A 27694-nucleotide genomic window follows, 5' to 3' on the forward strand; every position below is an offset into this window, starting at 1 on the left:
TCTAGAGACATAGTCTCACTGTGTTGCCCAGGCTAGTCTTGAACTCCGGGCCTCAAGCATTCCTCCTTTCTCGGGCTCCCAAAGTGTTGGGATACCTCTGCACTTGACCTAGTTTTTGTTTCAAATGAAAACATTATATTCCACAAGATCTTATACCAATATGCAAATCTGCTGCTCTTTAGAGAAAAAGTAGTTGTTAAATTCTTGACAAATTATAGAAGTTGCTTTTTTGTTTTTTGTTTTTTTTTTAGTTTAATTGTTTTTTTCTGTTTATTTCAGGAATCTTTATGGATAGCAGTTAACCATTTTTCTTTGGATTCGTTTGAATATTTCAAGAATATAGTTAATGCCAGGTTAGAAATTTGCTGATTGAGGAAATAATAATAAATTTGTTTCTGAAAATATTTTTATAAATAATAATACATTTTGCCTGTGTTAGGTAATGACAGTTGTATCCTTTCACCATGGATAATTGAATAATCCTGAAACACCAACTGGAGAGAGTCATAACTTATTTAAAGAGCCCTAATGTTTACAGAATATATTCTGTTATTAAACGAGTATTTGAAAAAGATACTATTTTGCTTATTGATGAGAGTAAAACAACTTTTCACTTTACATGCAGGTACTCAAAAATTGTAAAGCAGGATGTCAGTGAATTTGAATTCTGAACGTCAGTTTGAAGATGGTAACATGTTTAGTATATAAATCTTTTCCACTCAAACCATACATTTTAATTGATATTAATAATTAATATGAATAATTTTATAAAGACCTTCAAATTTTTTTAAGTAACATTAGGTTCCATATTCTTAGGAGAGCATATTATTACGCTGTTTTTAGAAGCAGTTTGACAAATAGTGATTGTGTTTGTTTTTACAAATGGTGAATCAGAAAAACAAAACTTCAGTTTATTTAGCCATTATCATTTACATTAAAACAGTGTTTTCAGATAATACAATTGGCATCAAGTGATACACTTTTTCATACTTTTGGTTTTGTTTTAATTCAAAATTTATAATAGTTGACCATAATGCTTTATTTTCTTTTTCATTTTGCTATTTTATGAAAAATCATGGTCGTTTTTATGTCGTGGCAAGAGTCTACTTGAAATTTTTTAATATGAATTTACCAATATCAAAGGAAGACATTGAGGACTATATCTAGGAAGATCATCCAAGCTGTGCCCCACTTACCTTTTAGACTTAAGGTTGGTAAGCATGTTAACAACAGAATAGAAATGCATTCAAATGAAAAATAAAATATAAGATCCAGCGGACATAGGTTACTGTAATAAATACATTACATTGGGAATTATTTCTCAGTAGTGGCACAAAGAGTGCTGATTCTTTCAACACTTTAGCCAGAATCATCTTTTCTTTTTTGTTTCCCTTTTAGTCCAAAATACATGCTTAGATTGATGATTGATACACATAATTAAATCAAGTTGCAGTGTTTCTGTCTTACACCATGCTCACTGTTTTTTTCAGCTGCCTCTGGAGATGTACAAACATACCAGATTCGCACAGCACCCACTAGCACTATTGCCCCTGGAGTTGTTATGGCATCCTCCCCAGCACTTCCTACACAGCCTGCTGAAGAAGCAGCACGAAAGAGAGAGGTTCGTCTAATGAAGAACAGGTACAAATACTGCATTTACTTAGATTGTTGTGGGTTAAGTGTGTCTTCACATTCTGCTGGATGTGTATCTTTACATCTACTGGTAATAGGATCTTTGCATTGGATTTTTTTTTTCCAGCAGAATTAATGGATCTTGCTAAATTTTCTTTATTTGATAAGCTGAACTTAAAAGATAGCTATATGATTATGGGTCAATCTTTGATCATGGAATAGTTTTCTTTCATGCAGTTTCCCCACAGGAGATTTAATGCAAACTTTCCTATATTTGCACTCCAACCAGTTAGCCAGGTTATTTAAAAACGGTTTCTTTTCATGTATAGTATTGTTCAAGAAGATCAAGAGTTTCATATATATATGTTAACTGTGTGTTAAATTTTATCTATATTAAATTTAGTTGATATAAATTAAATGTATGGTGGCCAGTTCATGTTTTAATGAATAATGTCTTTACTCAAAATATAACATTTTAACACCTAAAGATTCTTCAAAAATATGTTAATTCTAAGAATACCATGTTACGGACAAAAATCTTAAAATATAGTCTTCAAAAAATACTACATTCAAAATCCGTGAAATGTTAGTAAAGCAATTCTCAGAAAGTAACTATTGCTGTAAATGATTTTGCCATCAAAAACAATAAAAATAAGTTACTAAATACTAGTTTAGAACTTTCATATAGAAGTGACTGAGACAAACAGAAGAAAATGAAAATAAGGGTATATAAAGGTTTAAAAAGTTTGAAATTGGTGAAAGTATCTCACTGTTCATCCCAGGATACTTCAAACACTGATAGAGTGAAAGAAGCAGGGCTTCCAAGTCCTAGTCCTATCCCTCCATTTTGGGAGAAGGTATTAACCTTCTGTACCTCAGTTTTGTAAAATGGGATTCCAGCACACACCCAAAGTATTGTTGTAAAAGTCAAGTAAGAGAATTCCTTTGAAAGCACTTTGTAACTGTAGTGCTCTGTTGAAATGAGTTTGTGTGTGTGTGCAATTTCACTTACAGCCCAGATCAGCTTTTTTGTTCCTAAAATATTCTTAGCTGTCACAATGTTAGTAAATTATATCTAAACTCTTGAGAAATGGCAGAGATTTTTCTGGGATATTAGAAAAAGAGTTGGAAACAAGCCAAGTGACTTTTTTTTTTCTCCCGAGATGAAGTCTTGCTCTGTCGCCCAGGCAGGAGTGCAATGGTGCGATCTCAGCTCACTGCAACCTCCAGCTCCTGGGTTCAAGCGATTCTCCTGCCTCAACCTCCTGAGTAGCTGGGATTACAGGCACCCACCACCACGCCTGGCTAATTTTTGTATTAGTAGAGACATGATTTCACTGTTTTGGCCAGGCTGGTCTCAAACTCTTGACCTTGTGGTCCACCCTCCTCAGCCTTCCAAAGTGCTGGGATTATAGGCATGAGCCATGGTGCCCAGCCCTCAAGTGACTTTTATTTGTGCCCCATCCATCTGTGATTTTGAGTATTTAAGTTTTACTAAAGAGAAGCGTAAAAGCTGCATTCATAATTCAAATATATTTTAAAATATAAATTAAAATCTGTAAATAAAAATTAAAATCTTTTCAGTTTTTAAAAATGTTTATAAGGAAACCCTTAACTTAAAATTAGAAGCAAGTCTGATCAAGAAGTCTCAAGCAAAGCCTGAATAGTAATATTTAAGACAACACTGCTTACTAAACAGTTCTAAACAAACATAGGAGCAGAATCAGAAAGTAAATCCTTTTGATTATAAAAAACAACAGAAGGACTTCTGTTTATGTCTGTTTATGCCTATGTAGTTTGGCTCTGTGGAACAAAATGTTTCCCCCCGTTGACTGGCAGACCAAATTTCCTTTTTCTTCTGTTTATTTTTCTTTCAGATTTATGACCACTGCCACCAACAAGTTAGGAACAGGGCACACATAACTACAGTTCCTACCAGGCTTTGCTTGCCTGAGATCTTCAGGGAAGCTACTTGACTTACCATGGACTCTTTCATAACATTACTTTGCTTAGATATAGTTACGCTACTCTTTAAAAAGGAAACTTCCCATTGATTCTGCCATAGTTCCTTTTCCCTTTCCTTACCAGATTACTGCTGCTTTTACTTTTTCAGCCTCCATTCACTTGAATCTGGCTTCTATGACTAGCATACCGCTCATATGTCTATAAAAAGGTACAAATTCCCTCCCACTTGGCAAATCTAGTATTTTCTTTCATTTAATTTTAACTCTATGGAGTATTTGACACTTTTGACTTCTCATTGCTCTAAACTCTTCCTTGGCTTACTTCACCTGGTTTTCTGACTACTTTTCGAATTTTTCCTTTGAACCCTCATCCATACCCATGTATTTCAGGCATTACTTTATATGCTGATACTTCCTAATTCTGTATATTCTGGCTTTGACCTTTCTGCCGAGTGCTATTTATTAAGCTCCAGTATATATTATTTTATTAATTCTACCTACAGTGAGGTAGAAGCTTATCCTCACTTTACAGGAGGAGAAGGTAAATATCAGAAAATTCAAATATTTTGCCAAAGGTCACACACTTTATAAGATTAGTAGAACTGAAATTTGAACCCATATCTGGCACTAAAGACTGTAAACATGCTACTTCACTGATTCCAGTATGCAGCCATCTTCTGCTGTGCCTCTCAAACCAGAGCACATGGCAGTATGCTAGGGATGTGTAGCCTTAGGAGGTGAATATGGAGTGCTTTCCTTGAATGTTCATTTTGCTAAAATATTTGACAGAAATTTTATTTTTAAGGTAAAATAAGAGATTTAAAAGAAATTTATACCAGCAGTGGTTTTGCTGCACCCCCAGAATCTCCATATTTGGTTTCCTCTTCTAGTGTGGCTATTTCAGTGGAAAAGTTAAGAGAAGCACACTCCTCCTAAGCATGCTCACTAGGATGAATTTCCCTTATGCACATCAAACACAGCCTATCTTAAACTAAAGTTTGATAGGAAAAGATTGTAATCCAAAAAATTCATCACTATCCAAATTGCCATTTATTTCAAGATGAAGGTAAGTGGTAAACATTCTAAAAGAAAGTGTAGACAGCTCTTCTGTTAATTTGTGTTGCTACAGTAACAACCACGAATCTCAGTGTCTTAAAATTTCTTCCTCACTTCTGTTACATTTTGGCAGCTGCAGGTCAGTTGCTGTGGCTCTCCTTCATATGCCCATCTGGGTCTAGGATCCTGGGCTAGAGCAGCACCTCTTTGAGAAAAGGGCAATGCTTTTGAAAGCATTTGCTTGATTTTGGTGAACATTACGTCTACTCGTGCTCTGTTAGCCACAGCACAGGCAAGGACAAGCCCAAAGTCAGTGGAGTGGGAATGAACTCTTCCTACAGGAAGTGGAGAGTGAAAAATTGTGAAAGTAATACAATCTATCACCTTTGCCTTTATGTAACTTTACATTGTAGGGGGATTTTAAAAGCAGATTCCCTAAAGGCAGAAGTAACTAAGGAAAAGGTTAAATGGATTTGACCATATAAAACTGTAAACCCCCTATTTAGCAAAGTAAAAGATAAAGTAGCAAACATTTTAACAAATAATGTCAGAAGACTAATGAGTTGAGGGATATAAATAGGCAGATTCTTAGAAAATGGATAGGGTAAAAAATTTGAAAAATTCTAAAAAAATTAAAGTGTATTTGATATGAATTAAAATATATCCATTCAACTATATACAACTAGCCATTAAGAGTAAATAAAGATGTATTTTTATTAAGATGGGAAGATGTTCTCGGACAAAAGCAGGTTACCAAAGAGTATGTACATTACTATCAGTTTTTTTAAATTTATTATTATTACACAAGTAAAACATGTTCATTATAAGTAAATTAAGAAACATTACCTAAAAATTTAATTACTTCTAATTTCACCATCTAAAATGTTAACATTCTAAAGTCAGTTTTTTTACTCAAACCAGTACAAAGGTAAATATACATTTTTAATGTATTTTTAAGTAATTTTAAACTTAAAAAGGAGTTGTAAAAATAGTACTACAGAGTTCCAGATACCCCTCATCCAGCTTTCTCTAATCTTAGTATATTACATAACCAGCGTACATTTATCAAAAATAAAAGTACATTGGTATAATGCCATTAACTGAATTATACATTTTATTTCCCCAGTTTTTTTACTTACATAATCCAGTTTGGGTACCATATTGCATTTAATTATAGTCTCCTTCAGTCTGTGAAAGTTTCTGTTTCCTTGTCTTTGATGGCCTTGTCACTTTTGAAGAGTAGTGATCTGTTTTCTTTTAGAATATCCCTCAGTTTGTATTTGTCCAGTGTCTTCTATGGATAGATTGAGATAATAGGTTTTGGGGAGGAATTCCACAGAGGTATAGTGTGTGTGCCCTTCTCATAACATCACATCCGGGAGCACATACATAACTGGCGATGTTAACTTTGATCACTTGGTTAAAGTGCTGTCCAGGTGTCTCCACTGTTGAGCTACCATTTTTCTCTTTGTCCAGCCCATATTCAAGGGGAGGAGAATTAAATTTCACCTCCTAAAAGGGAGTATATGAAAGAATTTGTGGTCATATGTTAAAACCACCACAGTAATTAGGTGTATTTTAGAAGAAATACTTGGAGGCTGTGCAGATATATTCTTTTCAAAGTGTTGCCCACCAGTTTTAGAATTCATCAGTAAATCTTGTCTACAGTAATTATTACTATTTGCTATTCTAAGGGGAATTTTGTATATCTCCATCCCTTCTATATATTTAACAACTTAACAACTGAATTCTATAAACAAGATTTGTTTCTGCTCCACATTATTTATTTTATCAATACAAACACATATTTTGGGAATTATAATCCAATACTATTGTTATTTATTATGTTGTTCATATTGTTCTAGCTTTGGCCATTGGGATCTTTTATAAGTGTCTTCTGTGTCCTTTTGACATGCCCCATTTTTTTCTTTTTAAGCACATCTTTATTTTCTGAGACTACAAGATTGTCCAGGTTCTCATCTTGTGTTTTCCCTTCCCTAGCCTTGGAATGAGCCATTTTTCCAATGATCTCTAGTTCCTTTATTAGAAGATGGTGGCCAATATGGTTCCTGTCTCTACTAAAAAGAGAAAATTTAGCCAAGGTGGTGGTGCACGCCTGTAATCCCAGCTACTCAGGAGGCTGAGGCAGAAGAATTGCATGAACCTGGGAGGTGGAGGTTGCAGTGAGCTGAGATGGCACCACTACTCCAGCCTGAGTGACAGAGTAAGACTCTGCCTCAAAAAGAAAAAAAAATGTATACACACACACACACACACACACCTTCATATATGCACACATTCTTATTTCTGTATCTTTATATATAGTTGGCTCTGTTTTCCATAGTCCACATTCAAGAAAAAAAAGTAACAATATAACAATTTTTAAAATAATACAAATAAAAAAGTAATCTAGTATAACAGCTATTTACCTAGTATTTACATTGTATTAAATATAAGTAATCTAGAGATGATTTTAAGTATATAGGGGGATGCATATACATTATATGCAAATATAATGCCATTTTATGTAAGGGACTTGAGCATCTGTGGATTTTGATACTCATGAGAGTTCCTGGGACCAATCCCCCACAGATACTGAGGGACAACTACATACTTAAATAGGAATACACACTAACATATCTGACTCTAAGCTTTAACCACATGGCTCATTTTAGACTTCTCTTTGCCTATTTGTAACTTCTTTCTCCGAAAGAAACTTGGCTTATATGTTTGTTTAAATCTACTATACATACAGAAAACTTGTAAGAATTGATAATATGTACCATTGTGAGAATCAAGTTTACCAGTGACATTGCAGTATTTATATACACTTCTTTTTGTTTTTGGCCTAATAGTATTTAGCGAAAGTGCTGTTTTCTAAAGTTACTTCACTCTGCTCCTTTTTTCTCCACCCCTTTCAATGAGGTTATATCATATGATTGTAGTACAGTTAGATTTGTCACAGTCTTCAGTCTGGGATTTTCTGACATCCCTAAGTTTTTATCCTTAAATTTGCATATACATAAGTTCACTCTTTGTGCTGTATAGTTTTATGGGTTTTGATAGATGCAGTGTCATGTATCTGTCACCACAATGCCATATGGAACAATTATACTAGTTAACTAACAGTTATATAATACTAAGTATTCTCTTATCCCTTTGAAGTCAGCTTCCCCCATGCCCTGAAAACCAATGAACTGTTTTCCACCCTCATAGTTTTGTCTATTCCATAATCTCTTGCAAATGGAATCTTAAATTATAATTTGTAGCCTTTTAGATCTGGTTCCTTCATCTAGCAAAATGCATTTAAGATTTATTGATTTTGTTGCATGAATCAGTAGTTGGGACTTATCCCAGATAATTCCATTTTATAGATGTACTGTGCTTTGTTTATTCACTTTGAATTTCATCCCAGTTATTTCCAGTTTTAGAGAAATAAAGTTACTATCAACACATAAAGGTTTTTATATGAACTTTCCATTAACATGAGTAAATATCTAGGAGTAGGCTGGTTGCACGAAATGTAACTAAGTGTATATTTAACTTTTTAAATAAACTGTCCATTTGTTTTCCAAAATGGCTGTACCATTTTGTATTCCCACCAGGAATGTATGAGAGTTCAGTTGCTTTGTATCCTTGCCAAAACTTGACATTGTCAGGTTTATTATTTGTCCCCCAGCTCTAGAACTGGTATAATGGATATCTTACGGTTTTAACTTGCACTTCACTAGTGACTTTTTTTTTTTTTGAAACGGAGTCTGCCTCTGTCACCCAGGCTGGAGTGCAGTGGCACCATCTCGGCTCACTGCAACCTCTGCCTCCTGGGTTGAAGAGATTCTCATGCCTCAGCCTCCCTGGGTAGTCAGGATTACAGGCACCTGCCACCATGTCTGACTAATTTTTTGTATTTTTAGTAGAGACAGGATTTCGCCATGTTGGCCAGGCTGGTTTTGAACTCCTGACCTCAGATGATCCACCCGCCTCGGCCTCCCAAAATGCTGGGATTACAGGTGTGAGCTACTGTGCCCAACCCTCACTAGTGACTTTTATGTGATTTGCTATCTATATGTTTTCTTTGATGAAACGTCTATTTAGATCTTTTACTCATTTCTATTATTTGTTTTCTTTTGTTTTCAGTGACCTTTTTTCCAAATCCTTTGTCAGAACAAGTATTTTCTTTCAGTCTGCAGCTTTTTCTTTAATTTTCTTTTTTTTTTTTTTTTTGAGATGGAGTCTCGCTCTGTCACCCAGGCTGGAGTGCAGTGGCGCGATCTCGGCTCACTGCAAGCTCCGCCTCCCGGGTTCACGCCATTCTCCTGCCTCAGCCTCTCTGAGTAGCTGGGACTACAGGCGCCTGCCACCACGCCCGGCTAATTTTTTGTATTTTTAGTAGAGACGGGGTTTCACCGTCGTCTCAATCTCCTGACCTCGTGATCCGCCCGCCTCGGCCTCCCAAAGTGCTGGGATTACAAGCGTGAGCCACCGCACCCGGCGTAATTTTCTTAACATTATCTATCTTTTGCAGAGCAAAAGGTTGCCATTTTGATGAGGCCCATTTTATCAGTTTTGTCCTTTTGTACATCATGTTTGTGGTATTGTATTTATGAATTTTCTGCCTGGATAGGCCCAGCCCACTTACACACGTCTAGGAGCCTATGGACAGGCCCATTGGTGTCCACACACATCATCTGGGGTGCCTGAGGATTGGTTTGTCCTGCCCACCAGCACCCACTGTCTGGAATCATGAAGACCAGCTTGCTCTCACTATCACACGTGCCACCCAGAGGCCTGCAGATAGGCCTGCCCGGCCTGCTGCCACCGTAAAGGCCTTTGTGTCCACATACCAGCCAACCTGATGTCCCCATCCTCAGCAAAGCTTTATCACAGCCTCCACTGACAACCGAAGCCTAAGCCACTGAAGAAATCATAGATGCCATGAGAGAATCATAAATACCACCATTGATGACAGTAAAAGAAATCATACAGAGACAACACATCTGAACCCACCTAGAATCAAATCCAGAGCACCCTACCCAGCTAACACTACAGCTACATCTACAGTAAAAGTCTCTCTCTACAAAAGCCAGTCCATAAAATTGGATAAAGCAGCAGTTGCACAGATAACAAGATAAGGACACAAGAAACATAAAATACTAAGGAAACATGATACCTCCAAAGGAACACAATAATTTTCCACTAACAGATCTCAAAGAACAGGTAATAAAATGCCTGAAAAGGAATTGAAAATAATGATCTTAAGAAAACTCAGCAAGAAACAACAGAACACAGATAGACAATACAAATAAATCAGGAAAACAATTCATGATCTGAATGAGAAATTAAAGAGGTAAATATTTTAAGAAACAAATTCTGGAACTGAAGAATTTAATAAAAAACAGTCGAGCAGAAAGAATTTCTGCTTAAAAACCTTTCAAGCAGAAGAAAGAATTTCTGGACTTTAAGATAGGTCTTTTAAAATAACCCAGTCAAACACACACTAAAAAGGATGAAGAAAGCCTACATAGGACATCATAAAGCAAACAAATATTTCAATTTTGGGAGTGCCACAAGGAGAAAAGATAGGAAAAGGCATAGAGAACCTATTTAACAAAATAATCACTGAAGACCTCCTATGTCTAGAGAGAGATATATACATCCAGATACAGGAAGCTCATATGTACTAAAACAGTTTATCCAAAAAGGTCTTTCAAAGACACATTATTTTCAAACTCAAAAGTCAAAGAGAAAGAAAAAATTCTTATGGAACCAAAAACAGCCCAAATAGCCAAAGCATTCCTGAACTAAAAGAACAACATGGAAGCTATCACACTACCTGACTTCAAAATATACTACAAAGCTGTAGTAACCAAAACATAGTATTGATATAAAAACACATAGACCAGTGGAACAGAATAAAGAACCCAGAATAAATCTACTTATTTACAGCAAATGTGCCAAGAACATACAATGGGGAAAGGACACTCTCTTCAATCAATGGTATTGGGGAACCTGGATATCTTTGTGCAGAGCATGAAACTAGATACCTATCACCATACCCAAAAATCCACTCCAAGTAGATTAAATACTTAAACATAAGACCCCAAACTCTTAGACTACTAAAAACATGGGGGAAATGCTTCCTGACATTAGACTAGGCAAAAACTTCATGGCTAAGACTCCAAAAGCACAAGCAACAAAAAGAAAAATAGTGAAGTGCAAATATTAAACTAAAAAGCTTCTGAACAGCAAAGGAAACAACAGAGTGAAGAGACAACCTGCAGAATGGGAGGAATATTTACAAACTGTTGATCTGACAAGGGACTAATAACCAGGATATATAAGGAACTCAACCAAACAGGAAAACAAACAAACAAAAAATCCTACTAAAAAGTGGACAAAAGGTCTGAATAGACATTTCTCAAAAGAAGACATACAAATGGCCAAGAAATATATTTGAAAAGCTCAACAGTTACTAATTGTCAGATTAAAACCACAATGAAATATCATTAGATAGAATGGTTATTATCAAAAAGACAAGAAGTAACAAACACTGATGATGCAGAGACAGGTGAACTCTTTCTGTTTGTGTTAGAATTTTCTCAATGTTGATGAGAATGTACATTAATGCAGCCATTACGGAAAACAGGGTGGAGGTTTCTCAAAAAAACTAAAAGGGCTGGGCGTGGTGGCTCACACCTGTAATCCCAGCACTTCGGGAGGTCAAGGCGGGTGGATCACGAGGTCAGGAGATTGAGACCATCCTGGCTAACACGGTGAAACCCCATCTTTACTAAAAATCCAAAAATTTAGCCAGGCATGGTGGCAGGTGCCTGTAGTCCCACCTACTCGGGAGGCTGAGGCAGGAGAATGGCGTGAACCTGGGAGGCGGAGCTTGCAGTGAGCCGAGATCGCGCCACTGCACTCCAGCCTGGATGATGGAACGAGACTCCATCTCAAAGAAAAAAGAAAAAAAAACACACAAAAAATAAAAGAACCACTATATGATCCAGCAATCCTACTACTGGGTATTTATTCAAAAGAAAGGAAACCAGTATTGCATCACTTCACAGTAGCTAAGATAGGGAATCAACCTAAATATCCATCAACATATGAACGGATAAAGAAAATTGCAGTGTATATACACAGTGGCATACTGTCAAGCCACTAAAAAGAATGAAAATTCATCATTTGTGGCCATGTGGATGAACTTGGGGGACATTATGGGTTATGCAAAATAACTCAAACATGGAAAGATAAATACCACATGTTCTCACTCGTGTGGGAGCTAAAATTTTTTGAGCTCATGGAAGTAGAGAGTAAAATTGTGGGTATTAGAGCCTGGGAAGGGAAGGTGAGACAGGGAGTATGGGGAGAAGTTGGTTAATGGACACAAACTTACATCTAGGTTGGTAGAATGAGTTCTGGTGTTCTGTAGCACCGTAGGGTGAATATGGTTAAATACAACTTTTTGTGTTTTTTCACAAAGCTAGAAGTGAGGATTTTGAATGTTCACAACCCAATAAAATGATAAGTTTGAGGTGATGGATATGCTAGTTACCATAATTTGATCGTTACATACTGTATACACATATCAGAGTATTACTGTATCTCATAAATATCTACAATTTTATGTCAACTAAAAAGGGAAAAAAGAATTCTTTGCCTAAATCATTATCACACAGACTTCTTTGTTTTCCTCTAAAAGTGTTACGTTTTATGTTAGAGTTTTATATTTAGATCTGTAATTCCCTCCTGAGTTTACTTTTATATAAGGTGTGAGGATGTGTCGAGATCCATTTTTTTTCTATAGGAACATCCATTTGTTGAAAAGACTATTCTTTCTCTATTGAATTGCCCTTGCTCTCTTTTTCAAAAATAATTGACCATATTTTTGTGGGTCTGTTTCCATTGATCTTCATGTCTGTCCTTTAGCCAATACCATGTTGCCTTGAGTTCTGTATAATAAGTCTTGAATTTGCTAATGTGAGTCCTCCAACTTTGTTCTTAAACTTGTTTGGCTATTCTGGTTCCTTTGCGCTTTAATGTATATTTTATAATCTGCTTGTTGATGTCTACGGAAAGTGTGCTAGAATTTTGGTTAGGATTGTGTTGTGTCTATAGATCAAATTGTGAAGAAGTCACATCTTAGCAATACTTAGTTTTTGGTTCCATGAACACAATATAATCTTAATTTATTTTTCAGCATATAGATCCTGTACATATCTTACTTGATTTATACCCAAGTATGAATTGTTTTCTGGTTTTTTTTGGCGGGGAGGGGGATGGGGGTACATATGCTATTTGAAATGGTATATTCAATTGTTCATTGCTGATATATGGAAATAAAATTGGCTTCTGTATATTTACCTTTTATCCTATGACCATTCTAAATTTACTAATTAGTTCTACGAGCTTTGTCAGGGGGGTGTAGATTCTTTGGGATTCTCTACACAAATAATCATGTCACCTACAAATATGGACAGTTTTAATTATTTCTTTCTAATCTACATGCGTTTTAAATTTTTTTCCTTATTGCAATGTTTAGGACTTGTGCTATGATGTTGAATAGGAGTGGTGAGAGAGGACATCTTTGCCCTATTCTTGATTTTAGGGGGTATATTAGTTTTCTATTGCTGCATGTCACAAACTGCCACAAACTTAGTGGCTTAAACAACACAAATGTATTGTCTTCCAGTTCTATAAGATCAGAGGCCTTCATTGGGTCTCACTGGGCTAAAATGAAGGTGTCAGCAGGACTGCATTGCTTCCTGGAGGTTCTAGGTGAAAATGTGTTTCTTTGCCCTTTCTAGCTTCTAGAGGCCACCCACATTTTTTGCCTCATGGCCCCCTTTCTCCATCTTCAACATAGTGTATCTCTGTTCCCCTTCTGCAGTCACATTTTCTTCTGCTTTCCTCTTCTACTTTTAAGGATGCTTGTGGTTTAACTGGGCCCACCCAGGTAACCCAAGATAATTTTCCTATTTTAAGGTCAGCTAATTAACAACCTTAATTCCATCTGCAACCTAATTCCCCTTTGCCATATAAGGTAACATACTCACAGACTGCAGAGATCAGTACATGGACACCTTTGGGGGACCTTAAGTAATGTAATAGCTGTAGGGTCTCTGTAAAAAGCTCTTTATTACATTGTTTAAAAAACTCTCTTTGATTTTTAGTTTCTGAGAGTTTTCATCATAAATTGTTGTTTAATCTTGTCAAATGCTTTTCCAGAATCTACTGGGGCGATTGTGTTGTTTCTCTTATTTAGTCTGTTATTAGAGTGAATTACATTCATATTCCAATTTTGAGATACGCATGCATTCCTGGGATGAACCCCCAATTGGTCATGAAGTATCATTTATACATTGCTGGATTCAATTTGCTAATATTTTGTTGAGGATTTTTATGTCTACGTTTATGGCTAATATGGGATTTTAGTTTCTTTGTCATTAGTTTGTTATTAGGGTAATGCTGACCTTATAAATGAGGTGGAAGTCTTCCCTTGCCTTCTCTTTTTCTGGAAGAGAATGTAATATTTGTATCATTTAAGCCTTATATGGTTGGTAGAATTTGCCAGTGAACCCACATAGGCCTGAAGTTTTCTATTTTGAGAAGTTTTTTTTTTGTTTTTTTTTTTTAATACGGGATCATTCAGACTATTTCTTCTTCAGTGAGTTTTGGAAGTTTGTGTTTTTAAGACATTGGTCCATTTCTTCAAAGTTATCAAATTCATGACCGTAGAGTTGTTTATAGTGTTAGTTTATTATTCTTTTACTGTATGGGATGTCAGTAGGGATGTCCCCCGCCCTTCATTCCTAATATTGATAATTGTTGTCTTTCCTCTCTCTCTCTATTCACCACCCCTACCCCAGCCACCCTCCTTTTTTTTAGTCTGGCTAAAGGTTTATCAATTTTGTTGATTGTTTTTAAGCAACCAAAATTCTTAGTTGCATTAGTTTTCTCCTTAGAATTGTATTGATTTGTACTCTGATCTTTATTATTTTCTCCTGCTTCCTTTGGTTTTTTTAGTTGTTCTCTTTCTAGTTTCTTTTTTCATTAACTGTAAATTTTTTCCTATTAATATATACCTTTGTCTTATTTCAGTTTCTAAGAAAACATCTGCAGGTATCTAGTTTCTTAAGATAATAGTTGGATCAGTTTGGCAAATCTTTTGTAAAGGGCCAGATAGTAAATATTTCAGGCTTTGCAGACCAAGTGATTTTTCACAACTACTCAACTCTGCCGTTGTAATACCAAAGCAGCGATGGATAATATTGACTGTGTTCCAGTAAACTTTATTTACAAAAACAAGCAGGGAAGCAAAGTTTGGCAACCCTTGATATAAATAATTGATTTAAGCCCTTTTTTTCTAACATAAGTATTTAAGGCTGTAAATTTCCATTTTAGCATTGGTTTAGCTGCGTCCCACAAATTTTGGGTTGTCATTTTTATTTGCATTCAGCTTAAAATTTTTTTTATTTCCTTTGAGACTTCTTTTTTGACCTATAGACTTAGAAATGTTTAATGTTCAATTTCCAAATAATCGAGGATCTTCCCAGGTGTTTTATGGCCCAAGAACATACTTTGTATTATTTTTATTCTCTTAAATTATCAAGTATCATATCAATGTCAAATAGGTGTAGTTGATTATGTCATTCAGGTGTACTTATATCATTTTTAATTTTCTACTTATTCTGTCATCTCTGAGACTCTACTTAGTCTATCATCACTGACAGGAGAGTGTATTAAGGCATTCATCCCTTTGTTTATTTCTCCTTTCAGTTCTATTAGCTTTTGCCTCATACATGAGAATTACATCTTCCATTTAGAATTATGTCTTCTTAGAGGATAGACCTCTTTATTATTATATAATGTCTGTCTTTATCCCTGACAATATTCCTTCTTCAGAAGTCTGCTTTGTCTGATACTAATAAAACTACCCCAGTTGGTTTGGTTTGTTTGTTGAGACAGAATCTTGCTCCGTTGCCCAGGCTGGAGTGCAATGGCAATGGCACAATCTCGGCTCACTGCAACCTCCACCTCCCAGATTCAAGTGATTCTCGTGCCTCAGCTTCCCAGATAGCTGGGATTACAGGTGTGCGCCACCACACCAGCTAATTTTTGTATTTTTAGTAGAGACGAGGTTTCGCCATGTTGGCCAGGCTGGTCCCAAACTCCTGACCTCAAGTTATCCACCCACCTCAGCCTCCCAAAGTGCTGGGATTACAGGCGTGAACCACCATTCCCAGCCTCCTTTTGATTAGTATTTGTATAATATATCCTTCTCCATCCTTTTTCGTCTCTGTTTATATTTGAAGTGGGATTTTTGTAGATGGCATATACTTAGGTCCTGCTTTTTTACTGAGCTACATGTCTTTTAAATGGTTTAGATCAGGGATTGGCAAACTATGGCACAAGTAGAAATTTTTAATTTTACATTTATATATTTAATTTTCAATTGTCTTCATTTCCTTATATAAATCCATGTTTTAATCTATTATATTTCTGCCTCAAAAACTCTTTTTTACATTTCTTAGAAAATAGATCTTCTGGCAATGAATTCCCTCTAGTTTTGTTTGAAAAAGTTTATTTCATCACCAAATTTGAAAGATATTTTTGCTGGGTATAGAATTCCGGGTTTATCATTTTTTTCTTTGAAGTGACGGACTTTAAAGATGTCACTTAAGGCCGAGGTGGGAGGATCACGAGGTCTGGAGTTTGAGATCATCCTGGCCAACATGGTGAAACGCTGTCTCTACTAAAAATACAAAAAATGAGCTGGGCATGGTGGCACACACCTGTAGTCCCAGCTACTCGGGAGGCTGAGGCAGGAAAATCGCTTAAACCCGGGAGGCAGAGGTTGCAGTAGCCCAGATCACGCCACTGCACTCCAGCCTGGCAACAGAGCAAGACTCCATCTCAAAAAATAAAAAAAAGATGTTACTTTTTTTCTTATGATTTAAATGGTTTCTGACAAGAAATCTGTGTGTATATAATGCTCCTTTTCTTCCTCTGCCTCTGATTTTCAGAAATTCAAATATAATATGGCTAGGGATTTTCCCTCCCTTCCCTCCTTCCTCCCCCTTCCCCACCATATTTATCTTACTGTTTTTGTGTCTGTGGCTTGGTGTCTTGTCATTAATTTTAGAAAATTCTCAACCGGGTGCAGTGGCTCACGCCTGTAATCCCAGCACTTTGGGAGACCAAGGCGGGCGGATCACGAGGTCAGGAGATCGAGAACATCCTGGCCAACATGGTGAAACCCCGTCTCTAGTAAAATACAAAAAATTAGCCAGGCATGGTGGCGCATGCCTGTAGTCCCAGCTGAGGCTCAGGCAAGGGAATTGCTTGACCCTGGGAGGCGGAGGGTTGCAGTGAGTCGAGATCGCACCACTGTACTCCAGCCTGGCGACAGAGCAAGACTCCATCTCAAAAAAATAAAAAGAAGAAAATTCTCAGATACACTTTCTTCAAATATTTTTCCGTCCTGTCCTCCCTCTTCTTCTGAGATTACAGTTATAAATATGTTAGGATGTTGGAGACTGTCACACAGCTTTTTGTTGTTCTGTCTTCAGGGTCACTGATTCTTTCCTCAGCTGTGTCAGTGTTACTTATGAGACCATCAAACACATTCTTCATCTCCGTTTCCATTTGATTCCTTTTCATAATTTCCATGCCACTGCTGAAATAACCCATCTGATCTTACATGTTATCCACCATTCCTATTAGAGCCTTTAGCATATTAGTCATACTTTGGCATATTAGTCATACTTACTTAAAATTTCTATCAAGGCCAGGTGCGGTGGCTCATGCCTGTAATCCCAGCACTTTGGGAAGCTGAGGCAGGAGGATAACTTGAGCCCAGGGATTCAAGACCTGTTTGGAAAACATAGCAAGACACTGTCTCTACAAAAAAAAAAAATAAACTAGCTGGGCATGGTGGTGCATGCCTATGGTCCCAGCTACTTGGGAGGTTGAGGCAGGAAGATCATTTGAGCCTGGGAGGTCAAGGCTGCAGTGAGCCCTCATTGTGCCACTGCACTCCATCCTGGGCAGCAGAGCAAGACCCCATCTCAAAAGTGAAAAATAGAAGCAAATGCTACTTTTTTTTCTGAATTGATAGTTACATGAGGATGAAGACATCAATGGAATTACAGTATACTGCCATTTGGAGTTACCTAAAAATAGTAATAGCTAACACATCTTCAACATGCTAGGCGCTATATTGTGTGCTTTACATATATTAACTCATTGGATCCTCACAAACCGTTTTTTTTGTTTTGTTTGTTTTTTGAGACGGAAATGCCTGTCACCCAGGCTGGAGTGCAGTGGCGCTATCTTGGCTCACTGCAACCTGTCTCCTGGATTCAGGCGATTTTCCTACCTCAGCCTCCCAAGTAGCTGGGATTACAGGCACCTGCCACCATCCCCAGCTAATTTTTGTATTTTTAGTAGAGACAGGGTTTCGCCATGTTGGCCAGGCTAGTCTCAAACTCCTGGCCTCAAGTGATCTGCCTGCCTCAGCCTCCCAAGCGCTGGGAGCTGAGATTACAGGAGTGAGCCACCGTACCAGCCCTCACAAACCTTTTGAGGTAGAAAATATTACCATGTCTTTTTTACAGTCAGGAAATTAAGGTTAAGTAATAAGATTGTGTTCCTTGACCACACAGAGCTAAAAAAAGAATTTACTGGTTTATATTGAGCAGCTTGCTAAAGAATAATTTTTAATTATTTTTAATCTGTGTTAGATTTTTTTAAATAATTTTATTTTTAATCATGGTAAAAAAATAACAAAATTTACCATCTTAATCAGTTTTAAGTATACAGTTCAGTCATGTTAAGTACATTCACATTGTGGTGCAGTAGATTTCCAGAACTTGTTCATCTTGCAAAACTGACACTCTATATACCAGGCAAACAACAACTCCCCATTTCCTCGTTCGCCCAGCCCCTGCCAGCCACTAATCTAAGTCCTGTTTCTATGAATTTGATTGACTTTAGATGCCTCATAAGAGAAATTACACAATATTTGTCTTTTTGAGACTAGCTTGTATCAGCATAATGCCCTCAAGGTTCATCTACTTTTTAGCATGCAGAGGGCCTTCCTAAGGCTGAATAATATTAATATTACATTGTATATATACCACATTTTGCTTACCACTCATCTGCTGATGGACATTTGGGCTGCTTCCACATCTTGGCTATTGTGAATAATGCTGCAATGAACATGAGGGTTCAGATATCTCTTTGATACCCTGTTTTCAGTTCTTTTGGATCTGTAGCAAAAAGTGGGATTGCCGAATCATATGGTAAATTTTGTTCTTAATTTTTTGAGGAACTTCCATTCCATTTTCCATAGCAGCTGCACCATTTTACAAATTCCTACCAACAGTACACAAGAGTTCCAGTTTCCTCACATCCTCATCAACAACTGGTATTTTCTGCTGGTGGTGGTTTTTGATAGTAGCCATCCTAATGGTTGTGAGGTGAGATCTAGTGGTTTTGATTTGCATTTCCCTAATGATTAGTGATGTTGAGCATCTTTTTTCTGAGATGGAGTCTCGCTCTGTTGCCCAGGCTAGGGTGCCGTGGTGCAATCTCGGCTTACTGCAACCTCTGCCTCCCGGGTTTAAGCGATTCTCCTGCCTCAGCCTCCTGAGTAGCTGGGACTACAGGCACCCGCCACCATACCTGGCTAATTTTTGTATTTTTAGTAGAGATGGGGTTTCACCATGTTGGCCAGGCTGGTCTCGAACTCCTGACCTCGTGTCCACCCACCTCGGCCTCCCAAAGTACTGGGATTACAGGCATGAGCCACCACGCCCGGCCTATATTGAGCATCTTTTTATAGGCCATTTATATATCTCTGGAGAAATCTCTGTTCAAGTCCCTATGCCCATATTTTAAATTGGGTTATTTTGCTGTTGAGTTCAAAAGTTCTTTATATATTCTAGATTTTTTTTTTTCCCTTTCTTTTGAGACAGCATCTTACTGTCTCCCAAGCTGTGGTATAGTGGCATGATCATGGCTCACTGCAGCCTCGACCTCCCGGCCTCCAACCTCAGCTTCCTGAGTAGCTGAGACTACAGGCACACACCACCTAACTAATTTTTAATTGAGACAGGGTCTTGGTTTGTCAGCCAGGTTGGAATGCAGGTGGCAGGATCATGGCTCACTGCAACCTAAGACCTCCTGGGCTTAAGCAGTCCTCCCACCTCAGTTTCCTGAGCAGCTGGGACTACAGGCATGTGCCACCACACTTGGCTACATTTAAAAAAAAATTTTTTTAGAGACAGGGTCTTAATATATTGCCCAGGCTGTTCTTGAACACATGGGTTCAAGAGATTCTCCCACTTCAGCCTCCCAAAGTGCTGGGATTATAGGCGTGAGCCATATACCTTGCCTATTCTAGATATTAACCCCTCAGCAGATACATGATTTGCAGATATTTCTTCTCATTCTGTAGGTTGCCTTTTCACTATTTATTGTGTCTTTTGATGTGCAGAAGTTTTTTAGTTTGATATAGTCCTATTTGTCTATTTTTGCTTTTGTTACCTCTGCTTTTGGTGTTGTATTTAAGACATCACTGCCAAATCCAATGTCAGAGAGTGTTTTCTTCTAGAAGTTTTATAGTTTTAGGTCTTACGGTTAGGTCTTTGATCTGTTTTGAGTTAATATTTGTGTATGACATAAGGTGAGGCCCAACCTCATTCTTTTGCATGTGGATATCCAGGTTTCCCAGCACCATTTGTTGAAGAGACTGATTTTTTTAAATGCCCTGAAATGATTAGTTTGTAAGATTTTCTATTTAAAGGATTGTTACACATTGACATTTAGCTTTAATTTTTTCTTAGTTATTGATATGGATAGAATTTCAAGTTTTGCAGGAATTATGCAGAATATTTTAATTAATAGTAAGAGATGTAATTTTTAAGTAGTCATTTAGGTCTTGTTTATGGAGTTGTTTTTTCGTTTGTTTGTTTTTTTGAGATGGAGTCTCACTCTTGTCACTCAGGCTGGAGTGCAGTGGCGCAATCTCAGCTTACTGCAGCCTCTGCCTCCCAGGTTCAAGCGATGCCCATGGCTCAGCCTTCCAAGTAGCTGGGACTACAGGCATGTGCCGCCACACCCCGCTAATTTTTGTGTTTGTAGTAGAGAGGGGTTTTGCCATGTTGGCCAGGCTGATCTTGAACTCCTGACCTCAGGTGATCCCCCTGCCTTGGCCCCTGAAAGTGCTGGGATTACAGGCGTGAGCCGCCACGCCTGGCCGGATTAAAATTTTAATATAAGGTAATTTCCAAGTCATTCTGTGTATCTTTTCCAATGCTTAATATATACTAAAATGTTGGTTGCTGTGAGCTATTTCTTTAAAAAAGGAAAAAAAGGTAATCCAAAATAAATATGTGGAAATCATTTGCATAATTTTTCCCGTCCTCTTTTGCTTGTAGGGAAGCAGCTCGAGAGTGTCGTAGAAAGAAGAAAGAATATGTGAAATGTTTAGAAAACAGAGTGGCAGTGCTTGAAAATCAAAACAAGACATTGATTGAGGAGCTAAAAGCACTTAAGGACCTTTACTGCCACAAATCAGATTAATTTGGGATTTAAATTTTCACCTATTAAGGTGGAAAATGGACTGGCTTGGCCACAACCTGAAAGACAAAATAAACATTTTATTTTCTAAACATTTCTTTTTTTCTATGCGCAAAACTGCCTGAAAGCAACTACAGAATTTCATTCATTTGTGCTTTTGCATTAAACTGTGAATGTTCCAACACCTGCCTCCACTTCTCCCCTCAAGAAATTTTCAACACCAGGAATCATGAAGAGACTTCTGCTTTTCAACCCCCACCCTCCTCAAGAAGTAATAATTTGTTTACTTGTAAATTGATGGGAGAAATCAGGAAAAGAAAATCTTTTTAAAAATGATTTCAAGGTTTGTGCTGAGCTCCTTGATTGCCTTAGGGACAGAATTACCCCAGCCTGTTGAGCTGAAGTAATGTGTGGGCCGCATGCATAAAGTAAGTAAGGTGCAATGAAGAAGTGTTGATTGCCAAATTGACATGTTTTCACATTCTCATTGTGAATTATGTAAAATTGTTAAGAGACATACCCTCTAAAAAAGAACTTTAGTATGGTATTGAAGGAATTAGAAATGAATTTGGAGTGCTTTCTATGTATGTTCTCTTCTTCAATACTGAACATTTGTCCTTGGTTCTTAAAAGCATTCTGTACTAATACAGCTCTTCCATAGGGCAGTTGTTGCTTCTTAATTCAGTTCTGTATGTGTTCAGCATTTTTGAATACATTAAAAGAAGTAACCAACTGAACAAAAAAGCATGGTATTTGAATTTTAAATTAAAGCAAAGTAAATAAAAGTACAAAGCATATTTTAGTTAGTACTAAATTCTTAGTAAAATGCTGATCAGTAAACCAGTCCCTTGAGTTATATAACAAGATTTTTAAATAAATGTTATTGTCCTCACCTTCAAAAATATTTATATTGTCACTCATTTACGTAAAAAGATATTTCCAATTTACTGTTGCCCATTGCACTTACATTATACTACCACCAAGAAAGCCTTCAAGATGTCAAATAAAGCAAAGTGATATATATTTGTTTATGAAATGTTACATGTAGAAAAATACTGATTTTAAATCTTTTCCATATTAACAATTTAACAGAGAATCTCTAGTGAATTTTTTAAATGAAAGAAGTTGTAAGGATATAAAAAGTACGGTGTTAGATGTGCACAAGGAAAGTTATTTTCAGACATATTTGAATGACTGCTGTACTGCAATATTTGGATTGTCATTCTTACAAAACATTTTTTTGTTCTCATAAAGAGTAGTTATTCTGCTTTAGCTTTCCAATATGCTGTATAGCCTTTGTCATTTTATAATTTTAATTCCTGATTAAAACAGCCTATATTTGTATATATCATACATTGTTTTCAATACCACTTTTAATTATTACTCATTTTATTCACTAAGCTCGATAAATCTAAGTTACTCTTAAAAAAAAAAAAAAAGACTAAGGTGGATTTTAAAAATTGAAAACTGCCATAATGTTAGATTATAATTTCTCATTTGGGGCCGGGCGCAGTGGCTCATGCCTGTAATCCCAGCACTTTGGGAGGCCAAGGTGGGTGGATCACCTGAGGTCAAGAGTTCAAGACCAGCCTGGCCAACATGGTGAAACCCCATCTCTACTAAAAACACAAAAATTAGCCGGGCGTGGTGGCGGGCGCCTGTAATCCCAGCTACTCGGGAGGTTGAGGCAGCAGAATTGCTTGAACCCAGGAGGCAGAGGTTGCAGTGAGCCGAGATAGCACCATTGCACTCCAGCCTGGGCGACAAGAGTGAGACTCCGTCTCAAAAAATAAAAATTAAAAATGTCTCATTTGGGAAGGAAATTCCTTTTAAAAAAGTGTTGAGACACTTAGAAAACTAATGTTTTATATTTAGTCAAGAGTTATTTAAGAAAGTCAAGCTTGTTTAACAACAGAATATGAAGATTTAAGTGTTAATTGCTGGATCCATTTTAAAAAGTAAGATTTTAATTAACATTTATAAATGGTATATTTTCGTTTGTAACAAACCATTGTCTTTTTTCAAGGATGAACAGAGTTTATGAAGGAGCATCATTCTAAGAATTGAGTGATGTAGTCTTTATGTTTGGACAGTTCACCAGATTCTCAAGAAGGCTTTCAAACAACTATAAAGTTTGATGTTTGTCCTGCTGAGCTAATGGGGAAAGTTATAGCATAAAAATTGTGTAACAGCATAGATAATGTCATTTTTAAAAACTGGTTTAACAGAAATCAAGCAAAGTCACAAATATGTTCACAAGTTGGAATTATTTATTGAGTCAAAATGTCGAATTGAACATTTTGAGTGTCGTGTTATAAATGAAAAATTACCTAATGTTTAGCAGTTTGTATTCTCTAAAGCTTTTTTTCAAAAGTTCAGGCTTTCTACTTACTGGGAAGTTGGTGGTCCTCTTAGTCCCTGATAAATCAAGGCAATCACATTCATGTGAGCTGGATGAATTTATAAGTTATAAAGACCTTATCCTTCATACCTTGAGGATGATTGCACTGGTTTTGAAGTCAGTTACTTAATGGTGAGGTGAGAAATGTATCCTGTTGCTAAATCTGTCTTAGACCCTTGGTGAAACTTGAAGATTTCAGTTTATAAAGATAAAATCAAGCATCTTTTGTGCAGTTTTCTTTTTTTAATGCAAGAATGGTGGGGAGGTTTGTTTGTAAGCATGAAACTTTGAGAATCTTTATTAAGAAAATGACATAATTTTTAAAAACCTTGTAGCCAAGAACATATGTGGCCACATTACCAGTAATAAATGTTTTTCTCTTTATATTGGCCAAAAGGGAATAAAAATGTCATCATAGGAATTTGTACATATGCTACTGATTTGCCTAGAAAATAGCAAGTTTGGTATTGCTCACTTTGCAAATATAGGGCCATGTGGCACTTTTATCTATAGGACAGATTAACTCTAATAAAAATGAAGTGGGGAGGGGTTTATTTTTGATATATATACTCTTATGAGTTTTCAAGCTTTGATAGTGTTTAACTGAAAAGTGGCTTAGAAAGGGCTAGATCCAATGTGTTCATTATTAAATAATTGCTATCAGATACAATTTTAAGTTCATTCTTTTTCAAACTCAAGTACCATATTGGCAACCATAATATTGTCATAGGTGCTCTCTTCATTTAGATATTCTTGGGGGGGGGGGCATTTGTATAATATATGTGTACATATATATATATATACATACAGTATATAATCTAAAGCTCTGAGAGCTCTTAAGTCAGGAATGCTGAGTATTATAGTATATTGAGGTCAGATGAAATTTTACATTTTAGTGTGTTCTGTTGCATCCCTTCTGGTAGTTTCTATGACTGCATTACTCCAGCACTCATGATTGATTTTATCTTCTTTCTTCCAAGTATTTTATTTTTTATTAGTTTTCTTTGGCTTGATACTTTTAAATATGTTAGTAGTCACTTGAAAGCCTCTCCCCCAAAAGTATTTGGTTTTTATGCTTTGTCTGTGGCAGCTATAACAGTGGTAAGAACATTCTGAAGATAGCTTTTTAAAGGAACCACTGATTTTTTCAAAAATCATCCTGGGGGAGGAATTTTGGCATTTCATTTGAGCAGGGATTTTGTCAGAAAATGTGTTTTGACGGTAAGTCAGCAGCAGTGCTAGCTAGTCTCTGAAAGCACAATACCAGTCAGGCAGCCTATCCCATCAGATGTCATCTGGCTGAAGTTTATCTCTGTCTCTCAGGACAAATCCCTACTATCTTTTTTACCTTTTGGGGTGACATGTGGAATCATACAAAGGCTTAGGAAGAAATACGTTTGTTTAAACCAGGATGCTTTGCTTACTTGAAGTGACTTCAATCTAGATTTCTTTTCATATTTAACAAATTTTTAATTTTATCATCAGCCACAGTCAGCTATTACCATAAATTGGTCTCTGTTTATTTTGAAGATCACGGCTGCTTCATTTTGTAGGATTAAATAGGGCTAATATATCTTAAAGTTAAGATCTTGAATTAAAGTGGGTTTTAGAAATAGTGTTACATACCTTTTCAGTTGTTTTCAAGAGGCTTTATTTTTGTTGCCTTTGTAGCCCTGAAAGCTGTTGGTATATTTTTTCCCTCATGGACCTAATAGAAAAGTTGTATATTTATTTGGATTATATTTACATCTGTCCTTTGTAAATGTTTGGTGTAACTTGCACTTTTTAAAATGACCCAGTTTGGGTATTAGCAACTTAAATTCCCTCATCAAGTAATTCTCAACTTTTTAGTCTTTCTCCTCTCTTCAAATCATGTGACTTTTTAAATGGAAATTTTTCATTGATTAAAATATTTTAGCACCTAAAAGCTAGCCTTAAAAACAGCTGTAAAAAGAAAACATAAGGAAATTAGATATGACTAGCCCAGTTAATTAAAAGACGGGCTCAAACCTTGTCTTATTTTTCATCTTGGATAAAGATTGAAGGGAAAATAACCCAAGTGTATAATATTTATTTTCAATTTTTAATGAGACTTTATCCTCATCACATTAATACTGTACATAGTATGCCAAAATATCCATTAATTTGTCTAGAATAGTACAAGACTTTTTAAAGCAATTGTCTTCACAGAGACCACATGTAATAATCATTATACTGAAATATGTTCATTTTTAATGGCTTTGTTAACATCAAAGAAATGCTGCCTAAATTTGACTGATTTCAGATGAGGAAGGAGAAAGTAAAGTGTGCATAGTAAGCCTGCAGGTGAAGAGTTGTGAGATAAATAGTTCACTCAGTTGTACAAAGCACAACTAGAACTTTTTGTTGGGTGGCTTACATACATCTTGAATATTCTTAATGTAATAATGTTGACTATTAAGTTGGCTACACAGTCACTGTATGTACTAGGAACTGGTTTCCTTGACATTCTAGAATCAATGGCTAGGAGAGGCATTAATCTTTGAGGGGCTGAACATATCATGAAGCTGAGTCAGTGTGGAAAATTTTCAAATAAACAGGGTGCTGAAGTTCCATCTGTCTCATCTGCTTATGATAAGTTCTTATTGATTAGTGAATGTAGCTTAAGCCTTTGTATGTGTCCTCAGGGGGCAGACCGACTTTAAGAGGGACCAGATAACGTTTGAATGGAGGGATTATATTTCAGGTGTTTTAGCTTGAAATTTATTTTTTAAAAAAAGAAAAATTTAAAAAATATATAAATAGAACAAAGCCGGTGATGCAAGTTGATATTATAAACAGGCAGTTTTAGCACAGAAAGAAAATACTGACCTGTATGCATTCTGGTACGGTGGGTGCAGGTCCCAGCTGGGTATGACATGATACATTTTTAATTATTCTCACCAGCAAGTAAAAGGAAAATGAACAATCTTTTGGAAATGTCTTTGAAAAGGATCAAAGAGTAGGAAATTCACATTTAACCTAACATTACTTGCCTATAGAAGTATGGCATTTCCAAGCTTTTGTCTGAGGAGCATCTCAGAGAAGTGAGAGTAAATCTGAGATAGTTTAAAAATTGGTAGAGAAGGAAGAAAATCTCTGCAAATAATGATTTTATGTTTGTTGGCCAAGTGAAATGATCTGTCATTGTGTTTGGGAGGTTTTATTTTCTTATGTTTTTAAAATTGAATTGGTAAATGCTTTATAGATGTATTTTTATCCAAGTGCCACTCCAATTTGTGTATGTAATAAAATTATTTATATTAAAAGTGGGAAATAATTGTCAACATTTTTTTTGAGTATAGATTTATTAGGGGTGGCAAAGAAGAGTGCTAGTTAGCAGTTTTCCATGTACAGTTGTCCTTGACTGATTTGTCCACATGTCAGTTGTAACTCCCCCACTCCCTGCAAAAGGAATTATTTCTAACCCAGATGTATCACTTGAAAATTTTTAGAAGCAAAATAATCAGGGAAGTTCCTAGAAAGGTGTTTGGCTTTTTGGTTTTTGAGGTTTGGGGTAAAGAAGACTTCCCCCACAACTGTCAGCACAAAACAGGGTATTGATTTTTAACTCTGATGTTTCTATTGGAGTTGAATACTAAATAAATATGAGGGAAATACATTTCTAATAAAATTCCCTACATTCTAGAAACATCCCTGTTTTAATTTTTTTACCTAAATTTTTTGTGCTTTATGTGTAAAGAAAAAAATGTACTGAGTTACAATGCATTTTATTAACACTATGTACATAATAGCTGCTTTGTGTTCAGAATGGTAGCAGTTGCTTTGTATATTAAAGTGATCCTTGTGAATCTGTGAAATATTGTCATAAAGTGCTTTTTCTTACTGTAATCTTTGTGGTATCAACTGTCATAATGCTCTTTTACACAAACATTTATGTGCAGTCACATAAACATGCTTTTAAAAACTCTGTAAGTCTCTTTTTTGGGGATGGGATCTCTTTATATTTTGTTGGGGTTTTTTTTTGCTAGTAGCGTGAAGCCATATTTTATTGGACTTAAAGTTACAATAT

The 27694-nt window shown here is 36.3% G+C and overlaps 2 protein-coding genes across 21 annotated transcripts in view; one reads left to right on the plus strand and one right to left on the minus strand.

The window, feature by feature from the left end:
- CREB1 (cAMP responsive element binding protein 1) overlaps nt 1–27592 on the plus strand; it is a 75235-nt gene extending 47643 nt beyond the window's left edge. For 6 of the 14 annotated variants that reach the window (XM_055290398.2, XM_055290400.2, XM_055290401.2 and 3 more), the window contains 2 exons: nt 1491–1641; nt 21101–27592. In XM_055290398.2, coding sequence (XP_055146373.1) covers nt 1491–1641; nt 21101–21245 — 296 coding nt within the window. In that variant the 3' untranslated portion in view covers nt 21246–27592. Of the gene's footprint in view, nt 1–625; nt 689–1490; nt 1642–3509; nt 5642–21100 lie in introns of those variants that run through there. The other 8 variants (XR_010122215.1, XR_010122218.1, XR_010122216.1 and 5 more) reach the window with 4 other exon arrangements.
- METTL21A (methyltransferase 21A, HSPA lysine) overlaps nt 5344–27694 on the minus strand; it is a 45494-nt gene continuing 23143 nt past the window's right edge. For 4 of the 7 annotated variants that reach the window (XR_010122219.1, XM_055290416.2, XM_055290414.2 and 1 more), the window contains one exon: nt 5731–6164. Coding sequence is in view for 6 of the 7 variants with exons in the window: in XM_055290416.2 (XP_055146391.1) it covers nt 6151–6164 (14 nt within the window). In the remaining variant the exon portion in view is untranslated. Of the gene's footprint in view, nt 6165–17427; nt 17529–27694 lie in introns of all 7 variants that reach the window. The other 3 variants (XM_055290411.2, XM_055290413.2, XM_055290412.2) reach the window with 3 other exon arrangements.

Source organism: Symphalangus syndactylus, chromosome 8 (genome assembly GCF_028878055.3).
Source record: "Symphalangus syndactylus isolate Jambi chromosome 8, NHGRI_mSymSyn1-v2.1_pri, whole genome shotgun sequence".
Classification (NCBI taxonomy): Eukaryota; Metazoa; Chordata; class Mammalia; order Primates; family Hylobatidae; genus Symphalangus; species Symphalangus syndactylus.